General features: G+C 43.0%; 3 protein-coding genes across 6 annotated transcripts in view; 2 read left to right on the top strand and 1 right to left on the bottom strand.

Annotated features, from left to right (window-relative positions):
* The window catches only part of tpm2 (tropomyosin 2 (beta)), a 50,966-nt gene extending 49,060 nt beyond the window's left edge, over positions 1-1,906 (top strand). For all 4 annotated transcript variants that reach the window (XM_051683981.1, XM_051683979.1, XM_051683986.1 and 1 more), the window contains one exon: positions 377-1,906. In XM_051683981.1, the coding sequence (XP_051539941.1) occupies positions 377-459 (83 nt within the window). In that variant the 3' untranslated portion in view covers positions 460-1,906. The remainder of the gene's footprint in view (positions 1-376) is intronic.
* The window catches only part of ca9 (carbonic anhydrase IX), a 332,582-nt gene that overhangs the window by 111,817 nt on the left and 206,207 nt on the right, over positions 1-14,558 (bottom strand). The gene's annotated exons all lie outside the window — the stretch shown is intronic.
* On the top strand, positions 2,556-13,152 carry LOC127432366 (uncharacterized). Its single transcript, XM_051683350.1, has 2 exons — positions 2,556-9,413; positions 9,468-13,152. The coding sequence occupies exon 1, from the start codon at positions 8,321-8,323 to the stop codon at positions 9,383-9,385; it is 1,065 nt and encodes a 354-aa protein (XP_051539310.1). The 5' UTR covers positions 2,556-8,320; the 3' UTR covers positions 9,386-9,413; positions 9,468-13,152.

The raw sequence follows: 14,558 nt of genomic DNA, 5'->3' as shown, positions 1-14,558 counted from the left end.
TGCCTAAGCATGATGTCAAAAAGAAGCACCCCTCCCCTCTCTTTAGGTTTTTTGTCTCATTTGTAAACACTGCACCAATGGTCCCCTAATGAAGTTAGTTTTTCTAACACAGTCAGAAGTCAGATATTCTTATTCTTAAGGTACAGTGAAAAGCCCCAATTTAATAATACTCTTTGTAAGAAACCAAATTCTTTAATATAATACAGAGTAATCTACAACATTTTTGTCATTCCTTTCACTTTTATATTCTGTTATAATTTTCAAAATTTTATTGTCTGTTCATTTTATCTGATACGTCGCATTTTCCATGCAACCTGATTTTGATGTTTTGTATTAAAGCTGTCTCACGTTGCCTTTTTTGTTCTCACACCACCAGAGAAACTAGCCCAGGCCAAAGAGGAGAATCTAAACATGCATCAAGTGCTTGACCAAACTCTTCTGGAACTCAACAATTTATAAAGGTGGATTTGTGCAACAAAAACAAGAGTCTTACACCACACTGAGCTTTCCAACAGGGCGTAATGCACCTGTTCTCTAGCTGTGGGCACACACAGTTCTTAATTCACTTTGATAAATGAATGTCTTAAAGTCACAAACTTGCCATTTTCTGTCCAGAAAGTCATGTGCAAACAATGAGTCTGATTCACTAATAAATGCGGACATGTTACATATTTATGTGAACAGAAAAAAAGTTTTCGTGCAAAATTTCAGCATATACGCACAGACATTTGTTCTTTGTTCTAATGTTGAGGAATCTGGAATATTCGAAATGAAGGAGCACATTGCCAGAGTTAGTAATTGGATAAAACATGCCCAACTATCTCCATATAAAGGCTTTCCGCACAACCTCTCCTGTACAGCGATGTGTTGCTCTCTGCATATACATATCTTTAAAGATGCACTCTCTTCTAAGAACATGCGCCACAAGATCTTTGATTAAAGCTGTGTCATTCTTAAAACCAGTTGAAACGCATCAAACACCTTTTATGTAGTCATAGCTGTATTTTTATGCAAAATCTCAGAGTGAGCTGTAACAAGCATCATTTTTGTTACTCAAATAGGTAAAACTTATTGTAGGGTTATTCATTTTCTAACAATAATATATACATATAGATATAAAGCAAAACATTCTAACTTAAAACATTTCATGTTATAATTGCTTGAGTTTTTTTGTGTGTATGTGGTTTCAGCTGGTTCTAATTTTTATGTAAATTAAGAATAATTTAAAGTGCAAACTTATTGATGATTCATGATTTCTGCATAAAAACATAAACATGTGCCTACGTACGGTTAATGAATTGGGGCCCAGTGTCTTCGAAGGCAGAAGTACATTAAACCAAACCAATCATTTGTGTATTTGTAATGTTTGTATAAACCAATCCAAATTAGACTTTCATTATGGATTTATTTTAATTTAAATTTACAATATATTTCAGGCATTTTTTTTCACCCAATTTACCTAGTAGCTTTTTGACCATAATTGAAAAATAATGCTGAAATGCACTGTATACCAGATTCAGTATATTCCGATTTTTAACCATTCCAACAATTTACAGTAAAGTTTATGCAATATATTTTGAATTGTCTTAAGTTTGTTTATTACTATTTTTATCCAAATGCACAACATTGTGATTGTAACTAATGTATGTCTCATTATCACTACTGAATTTTAAAATGTTTCAGTATGAATTGTTCTTACATTGTTTAAATGTATCCACTTCATTTGTTTTACTCCCTGTAACTCCAAGGTTTATAAAAGGGATATCATTCTAATTATTCTTGCGCATATATATATATATATAATTTTACTAATTCCTGCCACTCTTTAATGCATGACCCATTCATGTATCCTATGCAATTGTGTAAGCTCTTTTTGTTTAAAATTAATAAAATATTGAAAACAGAATTGTGCCTTTCAATGATTTGTTTACTGGATTCACAGGCCATTTTTCTCTTCACTTAAACTCATTCATCAGTGTCAATTCTCAGTGCTATATTATTTTACAGATGACATTGTAGTCTATGGTGGAGTGCCATCTCAGCATTTTTTATTTTTTTTACAAGTCCAGTATAAATTCCTATTTCAGTTCCAGTTGACACTTAAATAGCTTTCAGGTTAAACCCATACAAATCTTAAATCTGATTTATCAAAACATATGATATTAAAAAAAGTACACCTGCATAAAAAATATATAATATAAAGTCACATATTTTGCTTATAAATTCAACAACATAACAAAATACTAAAAATGTTTGTTGTTCTCTATGAAACATATACAATATTTTCCTTAAATCAGTTTATTATCATCAAATTTGTATAGGCTATGCATATATATATATATATATATATATATATATATATATATATATATATATATATGCCCCCAAAAATTAATATATATATATAAATACTTATTTTTGAAAGTTGATATTAACACTATTTATTAAATCAATTCAAATTAAAGACTCCAAGTGTATGCATTGTTTTATAATTATTGATTTTTTATTGCATCTAAAACAATACCTACAAGACAACAAGCATATTTCATGTATATTTCATCTGTTCACCTCTTATTTTTATAGTCATCTACTCCTTGTTAAACAACACAGGGTTTGTGATGGCACGGATCTGTACCTTTAAGGGCAATTGCTCACTAAAAAGCTGGTCACTCACATACCATTTCAGATTTCAAGTAATTTTAAGTTCGTTTTGATTTGGATGTGACCAAAAATGCGGTTGTCTGTGTCAGTTAGTTGTTTTCTGTGCAAATAGTTTCTGCACTTCCATCAGTTCGCGATCTGCAGAGACACACTGTGAGGACCAGAGCATGAGAGGCGGGCACTGTCGCATTGATTGATTGACAGCATATTGAACGAATCAGCGCTAATCGGAGCTAACGTCTCCCCTCACGTGACTTTTCAATACATTCGGCATTTATGCCCCGTCACACTAAGGTCAAAATTGCATACTAATACTATTTCTGTCATAGACACATATGGCAATAGTAAGAGTAGTATGGGTAGTATGCCTTTCAAACTCAGACATGAGAATACAATGAGCTGAATCAGAATGAGCTTTATTGCCAAGTGTTCTCACATTCACAAGGAAGGCTTAAGAGACGCCGCCTCCCACTGAAACATTATCCAATGGGTGTCGCTGTTTGACAGAATGACTGCAGAAAAATGACTGCTAAACACATTATTTGCATTCACATTTCATAATATTTTATTAGTTTTATTTATGGACAGTCGTTTATTTTGCTCACCCGAATTTTTTACCTGTTAAACCTGTGTATCTATAAATCCCACTTTCCCCGGCATGATTGGCTAAGTAAGCTGCAATTGGGTAGTTAAGATAACATTCATATGTAGCGACCATAGTTATTAATATTATAATATAATGCCACAGTTGCGTCATAGTGTAAATCAAAGCCGCTTTCAAGGCAAGTCAGTCCACTTGGTGGCCATCTTGGGAACGCTCCCGGGCAGCTGTTTTCTGTGTATACAAAAAAAAGTAGGCTACAGCTTCTATCTACTTGAATGGGGAAAGACCGAAATCTCCAAAGTGGTTGGTTAAGATTATGATCAAATAACACATTTCAAATCAGCATTAAAATCTGACTTGAAAAAAAAAAAAAAAATTAAAAAAAAAAAAAAAAAAAATCTGGCTGTTCCAGCCAATGCGCATGATGCTTTTGCACAGTGCCTGTGAAGCTTAGGCAGAGCCCTTCAATCAAGTGGAGACTACAAGCTTAGCAATAAAATAGCATAACAGTGGTCCCATTGACATTCTATATCGATACACAGGGGAGGAGACAAGAGGCTGTTTTTTAATGGATGTCTATGGAGGAGATGCTTGAGTGTGCTAAATAAACTGCTTTTGTGAGGAAACAGCTCACAATAATGACCTCCTGTCTGCATGTTTTACACTAAACAATCCTTTTGGAATGAACTATGTGTGGAGTTTATTCAGTGTTCGAGCTCTTGGGGGCTCCCCTTACACTGACAACTCCTCGCCCCCTTTAAAGAATTTACAACATTAATCCAGCTATTTGTGGTCACCTCTTTAATAACATATTGCTATTATGTTTATCACTATTAATTCATCTGATTTCATCACGTGCAAATGCCCGGATGTGTAATGCGGAAGTAAGCGCGAGTTCCGTGCGCGAGGTGTCAAGGACATGGGGGGGCTAGTCACGGCATCCGTCATGCTATTCTCCCCGTCAGCGTTCGAGGGAGCAAGCGCATGTAAACGCGTGCAGCGGGAGTCGCAAATGTAAACAGGGAGATGGTGCGCAACAGAGATAGCGGTACGTGTAGTACATGGTAACAGAGTAAGTCCCAATGAGCCCAGTGAAATGGGCATGTGGATCAGAATAACAAGAAATTTGTCTTGGTGACAGGAGCTTCCAGTGTACAACAATACAAAATCAGCAGCAAGACATAGATAATAATAAAAAAAATAAAAAATAATTATACAAATACACACACTGACACACATACACTACCGGTCAAAAGTTTTGAAACACTTACTCATTCTTTATTAGAATTATTATTATTATTATTATTTTTTTTTTTCACATTTTAGAATAATAGTAAAGTCATTAAAACTATGGAATAACATAAATGGAACCATGGGAATTATGTTGTGAGTAAACAAAATCCAAAATAAATAAAAAATGTTTATATTTTAGCATCTTCAAAGTAGTCACCCTTTGCCTAGAATTTTCAAAAATGTACTCTTGACATTTTCTCAACCAACTTCTTGAGGTATCACCCTGGGATGCTTTTTAAACAGTATTGAAGGAGTTCCCATCTATATGCTGGGCACTTATTGGCTGCTTTTCTTTATTATTTGGTCCAAGTTATCAATTTCAAAAACTTGTTTTTTTTAATGAAATTTTTGATTTATAATTAAATAAATTAATATGGTGGCACAATTATATTTCTGACTACAAAACTAAAAAAAAGACTAAACTGTGTATTGCACATAGCTATTGCTCAATGGGGCAATTTTAACTGTTCATGAGATGAATAGCCTGAGGGAAAAAACTGCTCCTGTGCCTGACGGTTCTGGTGCTCAGAAGGCAAGAAGGCAACAGGTAATAGGCAGGGTGAGTGGGGTCCAGAGTAATGGGGGGGGGGCAACCAATAATCCTCTCAGAAGTCCAAACTGTCCTTTGTAGTCTTCTGATGTCTGATTTCGTAGCTGAACCAAACCAGACAGTTATTGAAGTGCAGAGGACAGACTCAATGACTGCTGAGTAGAACTGTATCAGCAGCGCCTGTGGCAGGTTGAACTTCCTCAGCTGGCGAAGGAAGTACAACCTCTTCTGGGCCTTTTTCACAATGGAGTCAATGTGTGTCTCCCACTTCAGATCCTGTGAGATGGTAGTGCCCAGGAACCTGAATGACTCCACTGCTGCCACAGTGCTGTTTAGAATGTTGAGGGGGGTCAGTGTTGGGGTGTTCCTCCTAAAGTCCACAATCATCTCCACTGTTTTGAGCATGTTCAGCTCAAGGTTGTTTTGACTGCACCAGACAGCCAGCTGTTCAACCTCCCTTCTGTATGCAGACTCATCATCATCTCGGATGAGGCTGGTGACAGTGGTGTCATCTGCAAACTTCAGGAGCTTGACAGAGGGGTCCTTGGCGATGGTCATTGGTGTGGAGGGAGAAGAGTAGTGGGGAGATCACACATCCCTGGGGGGCACTAGTGCTGATTGAACAGATGCTGGAAGTGAGTTTCCCCTGTCTCACAAGCTGCTGCCTGTCTGTCAGAAAGCTGGTAATCCACTGACAGATAGACATGGGAACAGAGAGTTGGTGTAATTTATTCTGGAGTATAGCTAGGATGATGGTGTTGAAAGCCGAACTGAAGTCCGCAAAAAGGATCCTTACCTTGTTGTGGTACCGCCAAGACGTTCTCTTGCTTCCGTTTTCCAGACATATATAGCTGATGTTCATGGAGAAAGGGAGCTAGTGTTGTGAGCAGACAACCCTGGCACAGTGGAGGTGCAAACGGAACAGCTGCCACCTGAGGGTGAACACCCTGTCCATGATTTTAGAGGTGAGGGGTTGTATTCAGATGAGCAGAGGAAGATGGATCTACTACTTCGCCGCTGGAGTAAGGTTTTGCTGGATAGTGGGGTGTGTGGTGAGGCAAAATTCCAGTCCATGGGCAGCTCCCATTGTGTTGGTGATGAAGAAAGATAATTCATGGAGGTTCTGTGTAGATTATCGGAAGCTCAATGCCCTGGGTCATAAGGATGCTGTCTAAAGCAGTCTCAGTGGTTCTCAGCATTGGACTTGGCCAGTGGTTACTGGCAAGTAGAGGTCGATCCTAGGGATAGAGAGAAGACTGCCTTCACTACCCCTCTTGGCCTTTCTGAGTTCCAGATGATGCCCTTTGGACTTTACAACACCTCAGCAACCTTCCAGAGGTTGATGCAAAGGTGCATGGGGGGCCTGCTCAATGACACCATCCTCAACTTGATTTTGTGATAGTTTACTCTCCAGATTTTGACAGTCATTTGCAGCACCTGGAACAGGTGTTTGAGCAGCTATTAAGACATGGATTTTACATGCAAGCTTTTCCAGTCCAAGGTCAATTACCTTGGGCATGTGGTAAGCAGGGAAGGGGTCTCCACAGACCCCGGAAAACACTCACCTCTCCACCGATGCAAGCCTAAAAGGCCTAGGGGCTGTTTTGTCTCAAGTACAAGGTGGTAGAGAAAGAGTGATTGCTTACACCAGCAGAAGCATTTCGAAAAAATGAAAAGAATGTTCAGAATTACAACTCATTTAAGCTTGAGCTCCTGGCCCTAAAATGGGCAGTTTCACATAAGTTCAAAGACAATTTTTTGGGGCCAAAGTTACAGTTTGTGTGGACAATAGCCCGCTGATTCATTTGCAATCAGCAACCCCTGGAGCTGTAGAACAGAGGTGGGTGGCACAATTGTCAGATTTTCAGTTTGACAAAGTATCGACCCAGTAGTATTAATGAATGGCAGGTACAACAACAAGAAGACCCCAACCTACAAAGAGAGGGCTCAAATAGAAGATCCATCCCAAACGTTACATGAACAAGATCTTAAGACGTTCAACAAGGGAGACAATAGGTAAGAGATCTGCCTGGTATTTATAACAGGTGGGGTTGGGGCTGTCGGGATGACAATTAAAAAAGGGGCGTGGGGGATGACAAATAGCAAAGTTTTTGAGCTGTGCTATAACGTTTGAAGTGCAAAGTATTTTCACATATTGTTTTTCTTAAAGTAATAGGAGTTTTGTATTTTGCAGTGAGTTTTGCTTACTATCACAATGTGTATGTAATCACCTTTCTTGCTTTTGTTTTTCCCAATTGTCACTTTTCTAATTACCCCGTGCTTAATTATTGCTGTAACCACATTTGTCCCCCAAATGAGCCCATCCCTCGAAAAGAAGTGTCCGCTTACCTGTCTGGGTCCTTTCGCTTGGAAAGAAGAGCAGTCACGTGGAGCTGAGATGCTAATCAGCTGTGAACACAAGGAAGCCCATAAGTGGGGCGGGGGGGGGGGATCACGCTGGTGAGAGAGACGGTAAACACTGAGAATTCTTTGAAGAGCGCTTACTAGAATAAGTAGAGGAAAGTTTGGATTCCACAGGTTTAATGGTTGAGGTCCCCAGGCATATTTGATCCTTGTGGTGAAACCAATTGTTTGGTTTCAGTGCCTTCTGGATTCCTGTTGCGTACCAAGCGGCTGTTCTAAGTGGTGACATGGAATCGTGGATTCCTGAAAGTCCTGGACTGGAGTTTTTTTGTTTTTTTATCTTTGAGTGTCGGACTTCTATAGTTGGACAATTTTGTACATTTTATGAATGTGATTGGTGATTGTGGTAGCGGGGCGTGGTCAAGCGTCCATCCGGAGAGAGAGAAAGTGGTAAGGGTGCTTGCACCTGAGTTAGATTATGTTTAACACCTGTCTCTAATTCCAATGAGCATGGGGAGAGTGGCATATAAACAGCCACGCCACCAGCAGCAGAGGGAGAGAGTCTGGCACAAGGAAGGCCACGGTGCTGCAGAAGCTGTTGTGCTTAATCTATTGTGTTTGTGAAGCTGATGTGTTTAAGTAACTATATGCCTGTGAAGCTGATGTGTTTAAGTAACTACGTGCCTGTGAAACTGATGAGTTTGTGAAATTGTTAAGCATTGAGGTGGCCGATTAAATCTCGTACCTGAACCTGGAAACCCCGCTTCCCTGTGTTCTCCTTCCCTTCTGCCTGTGAAGCAGTGTCACACTGGTGCCGAAACCCGGGAATAAAAACTGAAGTACGCCCCATGGAGTCCTCCCAGGTGTCCGAGATCCTCCAGTCCCTCGCCAGTATACATCAGTCCAACCAGCAATCACTGCTTGAGCTACGCCAAGACCAGGAACGGTGCTTCTTCGAGATCCTACAGGCTCAAGCAGAGGACCGGCTCGCGATCCAGAGCCTCCTCGGCCAGGAGAAAGAGAGAGCCGCGACCCCGGACCACCGCAGCCAACTACCTCCCCCCACACTCCTGAAGATGAGAGCCGAAGACGATGCCGAGGCTTTCCTCAACTTATTTGAGAGAACTGCAGAGATCGCGGGCTGGCCGCGTGACCAGTGGGCAGCCAGGTTCCTCCCATTGCTGTCCGGGGAATCTCAGCTTGCTGCCCAACAGTTGCCGGCAACTAATCTCCTGGCCTATGACGACCTGAAAAAGTCTATCCTGCAGCGGGTGGGTCGTAGCCCAGAACAGTATCGCCAGCTGTTCTGGACCTTGAAGCTGGGGAAGACCGACCGCCCATTTGCTTTTTCCCAACGGCTCCAAGACGTGTGCCGGAAATGGCTGCTGGCGGGGAATTGCGACATCACGGGAGTTGTCGACCAGGTGGTACTGGAGCAGCTAATCCATCGACTGCCAAGAGGAACGGCGGAGTGGGTCCAGTGCCACCGCCCGGCATCACTGGAGGAAGCCGTTCGACTGGCATTTTGTGGCGTACCGGAGGGTGGAAGAGCCCTCCCACTCTCTCTCCCCCTACCCTATGTTTTCCCCGATCTCTTCCCCCTCCCCTCTTCTCTCTCACTCTGCTCTCTCCCCAGAGCCTGTTCCTGTCCCGCGGAGGCGAGGAGTCCTGCCACCAAAGCCAGTTCCGTCTCCCACAGCAGCAACAGTGCCCAGCCGCTCTCCCCCTCAGGTGGAAGTGCCCGCCGACATAGGTGCGAGCGTGACGCCTGGGCCGGTCTGCTGGAGTTGCGGAGATCCGGGACACTTCCGGGATCAGTGGGCTGTGTGTCATGGAGCTGGGAACGGTGGTCCAGATCCCCGACACTCTGCAGACTGCCCCTGATTGGGCCGGAGCGTACCGGATACCGGTAAGTGTCATGGGGGAACTCACCAAGCATTGGTGGACACGGGTTGTAATGAAACCACTACCCACCAACGCTTGGTTCAACGCAAGGCTTTAGGCACAGCTAAAACAGTAAGGGTGAAGTGTGTGCATGGGGATATTCACAACTACCCTGTGGTGACCCTTGTTATTAAATTTCGGGGAACAAAACATAGAGTGGAGGCCACGGTTAGTTCCCGCCTCACCCATCCGCTGATTTTGGGGACTAATTGGCCTGAGTTTAGAAATGTATTAAAGGGAATATGCGCGGATGGGTCCTGATCTAAAGCCACGAGATGTGAGATTTGTGATGCTCTGGCAGGGGAGGCGGAGCCAGGGCTGTCTTCGTCTGCTCCACGTCAGGATGACGTGGAGGGGGAGAGGCTGCAGCCCCTCCTGTCCTCGGGGGATTTCCCGAAGGGGATTTCCCTTTGGAGCAGTTGTGAGACGAAACCATCAAGCACGCCTTTGACCAACTGAGAGTGATCGATGGTCAACAACTCCAGCCGGGCGTCACCCTTTCATATCCTTATTTCTCAATTATAAACGAGCGGTTGTATAGAGTGATGCAGGACACTCAAAGGAAGATACAACCCAGCTCTTAATACCATGGAGTCGTCGGGAAATGGTGTTCCAGGCGGCTCATTATAATCTCATGGCGGGTCATCTAGGGAAAAGGAAAACACTGAACCATCTAATAGCCCATTTTTATTGGCTGGGCATTGGCGGCGATGTCAGCAGGTGGTGTGCGGCATGCCGTGAATGCCAGCTGGTGAATCCACCGGTCACCCCAAAAGCGCCATTGCGCCCTCTTCCGCTGATCGAGATCCCCTTTGAGAGAATTGGAATGGACCTCGTCGGGCCATTAGAGCGGTCTGCACGCAGACATCGCTTTGTATTAGTCCTAGTGGACTATGCAACGCGATACCCGGAAGCAGTGCCTCTGCGCAACATCTCAGCACGCAGTGTTGCGGAGGCACTCTTCAAAATAATCTCCCGGGTGGGGATTCCGAAAGAAATCCTCACTGATCAAGGCACAAACTTTATGTCACGAACACTATGCAAGCTTTACGAATTATTGGGCATTAAATCAATCCGCATCAGCATCTATCATCCACAAACAGATGGCCTGGTGGAGCGATTTAATAAAACCCTTAAAAATATGATTCGTAAGTTCGTACATGAGGATGCTAGAAATTGGGACAAATGGCTCGATCCCCTGTTATTCGCAATACGAGAGGTCCCGCAAGCCTCCACGGGGTTTTCTCCATTCGAGCTACTATACGGGCAGCACCCGCACCGCGTGCTTGATGTTATGCGCAAAGCTTGGGAGGAGGGACCTTCAAAAAGTAAGAATGAAATACAATACGTTCTTGATCTTAGAGCAAAACTCCACACCTTGGGGCAACTAACACAGGAGGACTTGCTCCAAGCTCAAGAATGACAGTGCCGACTGTATGACAGGGGAACTCGGCTGCGGGAATTTGCACTGGGAGATAAGGTACTGGTATTACTTCCCACATTGAGCTCCAAATTACTCGCCAAGTGGCAAGGACCCGTTGAGGTCACACGACAAGTGGGGGATCTCGATTATGAGGTAAAGCGAACCGATAGAGGGGGCGCACGTCAAATATACCACCTCAACCTCCTGAAATTGTGGAGCGAGGCGGTCCCTGTGATGTTGGCTACGGTAGTCCTGGAGAGGGCAGAGCTCGGGCCAGAGGTGAATACAAAACAGAATCATTTCACCCCAGTCACTTGCGGAGACCACCTCTCACCATATCAACTCGCAGAGGTTGCCAAATTGCAGAAGGAGTTTGCAGACGTGTTTTCCCCTCTACCGGGTCGTATGAACCTCATACAGCACCACATCGAGACTGAGCCAGGGGTGGTGGTACGTAGCCGTCCCTACCGATTGCCTGAGCACAAAAAGAAAATTGTCCGGGAAGAATTGGATGCTATGCTCGATATGGGGGTAATAGAGGAATCCCACAGCGATTGGTCCAGCCCAGTTGTTCTAGTTCCTAAGAGCGACAGGTCTGTATGATTCTGTGTGGATTATAGAAAAGTCAACGCGCTGTCTAAATTTGATGCATACCCAATGCCTCGCATTGATGAGTTGCTCGATTGGTTGGGCACTGCTCGATTTTATTCGACACTGGATTTGACCAAGGGTTATTGGCAGATCCCTTTGAGACCAATTTCCCGTGAAAAAACAGCTTTCTCCACACCGTTCGGATTACACCAATTTGTGACACTTCCGTTCAGTTTGTTTGGTGCCCCGGCTACGTTTCAGTGTCTCATGGACCGAATCCTCAGACCGCATTCGGCTTACGTTGCTGCCTATTTGGATGACATCATCATTTACAGCAGTGATTGGCAGGGGCACATGCAACATCTGATGGCGGTTCTGAGATCGCTGCGACGGGCCGGACTCACAGCAAACCCCAAGAAGTGCGTGATTGCAGCCTGCCCGAGGCCCAAGACCAAAAAGGGGGTGAGACAGTTCCTGGGGCTGGTTGGCTATTATAGGAGATTTGTGCCTAATTATTCGGACGTCACCAGCCCGCTGACTGATCTCACTAAAAAGGGAGCTCCAGACCCGGTCCAGTGGACGGAGCAGTGTCAACAGGTGTTTATGCAAGTGAAAGCCACACTTTGCGGGGGGCCACTTTTACATTCACCCGATTTCTCTCTCCCTTTTGTCTTGCAGACGGACGCTTCAGACAAAGGGCTGGGGGCCGTACTCTCGCAGGTGGTGGAGGGGGAGGAGTGCCCGGTGCTGTACATTAGCCTAAGCTCTCGTTGAGGGAGACTAAGTACAGCACCATGGAAAGGGAGTGTCTCGCCATTAAGTGGGTGGTCCTCACTCTCCGGTACTACCTGTTGGGGCGGGCCTTCACCCTCTGCTCGGATCACGCCCCACTCCAGTGGCTCCACTGCATGAAAGATACCAACGCGCGGATCTCCCGTTGGTATCTGGCTCTTCAGCCATTTAAGTTCAACATGGTCCACAGACCAGGAGTGCAGATGGCTGTCGCTGACTTCCTCTCCAGAAATGGGGGGGTGGGGGGGGTGGGGAGGAGTGGCAAGCAGGCCTGATGCCTCCCCAGCCTGAGTCAGGCGGTGGGGATTTGTGGCAGCAGGGGTGTGGTCAAGTGTCCGTCCGGAGAGAGAGAAAGCGGTAAGGGTGCTTGCACCTGAGCTAGATTATGTTTTTTTTGATTATGTAGGCGAATCGTGGAACACTTCCACTTTCAGGAAAAAGGTGGATACAAATAAAATTCTGCTTGTTTTACTTACTTCTCTGCCTCCTTGAGTCTTTGTGGTGTGGCCCTGGGATCTAGAACCAGCGAAGGAAACAAATAGTTAACAAGCCTTTGACAGCAACACATCATGTGCATTTGAAATGTCACTTCCTTCAGCTGATAAAAATGCTTTGGTATAGTAAAAACATTTTTTGTGTTCCATCTGAGACATTACTACACTTTGAAAAGTCATACACTAGATGGCTGAATGCATAGAGTACAGTATAGTGCAAGTGCACAGTGTAGTGTGTCATTTCAGACCCAGCTATAGTGTTAAAGGTACGATTCTTTAGTTAGTCAGCCCTCCTAATTACCCTCATACAACATTGTAGTAGTTATTTAGGAGGTGGTTAGCTGGCAAACAGTAGTCTTTTTAGATGAGAATGTTCTTAGTTCTAACATTCAAAGATAAAAAGAATGTTTTCATAGTATAATCAAAATGTTTTATTTAAAAGAATAATATATATATATATATATATATATATATATATATATATATATATATATATAAATGGATTTCCATTATCTAACCTCTTTGCGTTTTGCTCTCCCAAACAAATTGAGGTTTACTGTAATGTATACTTCCTATACTGCCTGCCACCTATGATGCAAGTTTACTTCTCTTTCATTTCACCACACAATTCTGCCATCTGGGTTTCAAGAATTTCAGATGAAAATGTGCTCAAATTTTGAAAAAACATACTGAATATTTCATCATGATTCACCACAACTTTGACAAGCTAACAAAAATGTTAAAAAGCATTAGGACAGAACAACGTTTCATATAAACAATAATTGGAAAAATTAGGAGAAAGCAATGAGGAGGTTTAAATGTCCACAAACCACAGAACAGGCACTGAGGACCCAACAGGGTGGAAATGCAGCCAAACACGAGTTGCCATATAGGTTTACCAGTCGCAAAATAAATGTACTGCCGCATTGAAATTTTAATATAGACTATTCAAATTTTAAAATCTACACAATAATGTTGACGTAACTAAAATTCTTCATCATTTAGGGTTGCTGTGGCACATCTACACTGTGTGTGCAAGACTGCAACTCCCTGCAGTTCATGGCAAAGCTATAGCGATGATCTTGGCTAGTTGTGTTTTTTAAAGGTTTTCCAGCAAATATTCTATGTCTTCCCCCAAGTTTCACCCTTTGATGAGCAACTGAAGAGGGCTGTGATGCTACGATTGCCCTGGTATGCTTGGAGGCCCTCTGGAGGGCTCGGACAGATCCATGGTTTGTAGCTTCATGGTGGCCAAACAAATGTAAAGCTGAAGACAGTACAGATGGGTTATGTTTAATTCTGTTAAATGACTTTATGAATTCTGATGCTGCTCCTTGCAGTTCCTTCTGAGTCCGCACCATAGCAGACAACTCTTGGCACATGGTATCCCACTCTTGACAAACTCCAGTTTCTAAACAAACAAACAAAAACTTATGAGACTATAGCACAATACCTTCCATTTGTACAATTAATTAAATTGAGTCTATAATTATATAATACAACTTGTTTAATCTTTTCATCTCTAACCTTTCACTGATTCTCTCTCACTGAGGTCATCATCTGTCTCTTGTTCATGTATTTCTGGAAGGTCATTGCTTGGCTTTAAGACATCAATATGACACATAGCATCAGCTATACAGATGATGTGATTGTGAATGCTGGATATGGTCACAATTGTGGGGTAGTCTGGCACATGAGGATCAGTACTTCTGGAAAAACAAAGGACAAAAAAATATCAGAGGAACCTTTCAATACAAGTTAAGCTCAATACACATCATTGGTGGCATGATGATTGATTAGCAAAAAAAAAAAAAAAAAGGGGCAGAAATTGAGGTTCCAGTG

The sequence above is a fragment of the Myxocyprinus asiaticus genome, chromosome 42 (assembly GCF_019703515.2).
Source record: "Myxocyprinus asiaticus isolate MX2 ecotype Aquarium Trade chromosome 42, UBuf_Myxa_2, whole genome shotgun sequence".
In the NCBI taxonomy this organism is placed as follows: domain Eukaryota; kingdom Metazoa; phylum Chordata; class Actinopteri; order Cypriniformes; family Catostomidae; genus Myxocyprinus; species Myxocyprinus asiaticus.
This window is presented reverse-complemented; position numbering and strand designations above follow the sequence as displayed.

Excerpts from the sequence above, each read along its gene's own strand:
- LOC127432366 (XM_051683350.1), top strand. The coding sequence starts at position 8,321 with ATGGAGTCCTCCCAGGTGTCCGAGATCCTCCAGTCCCTCGCCAGTATA.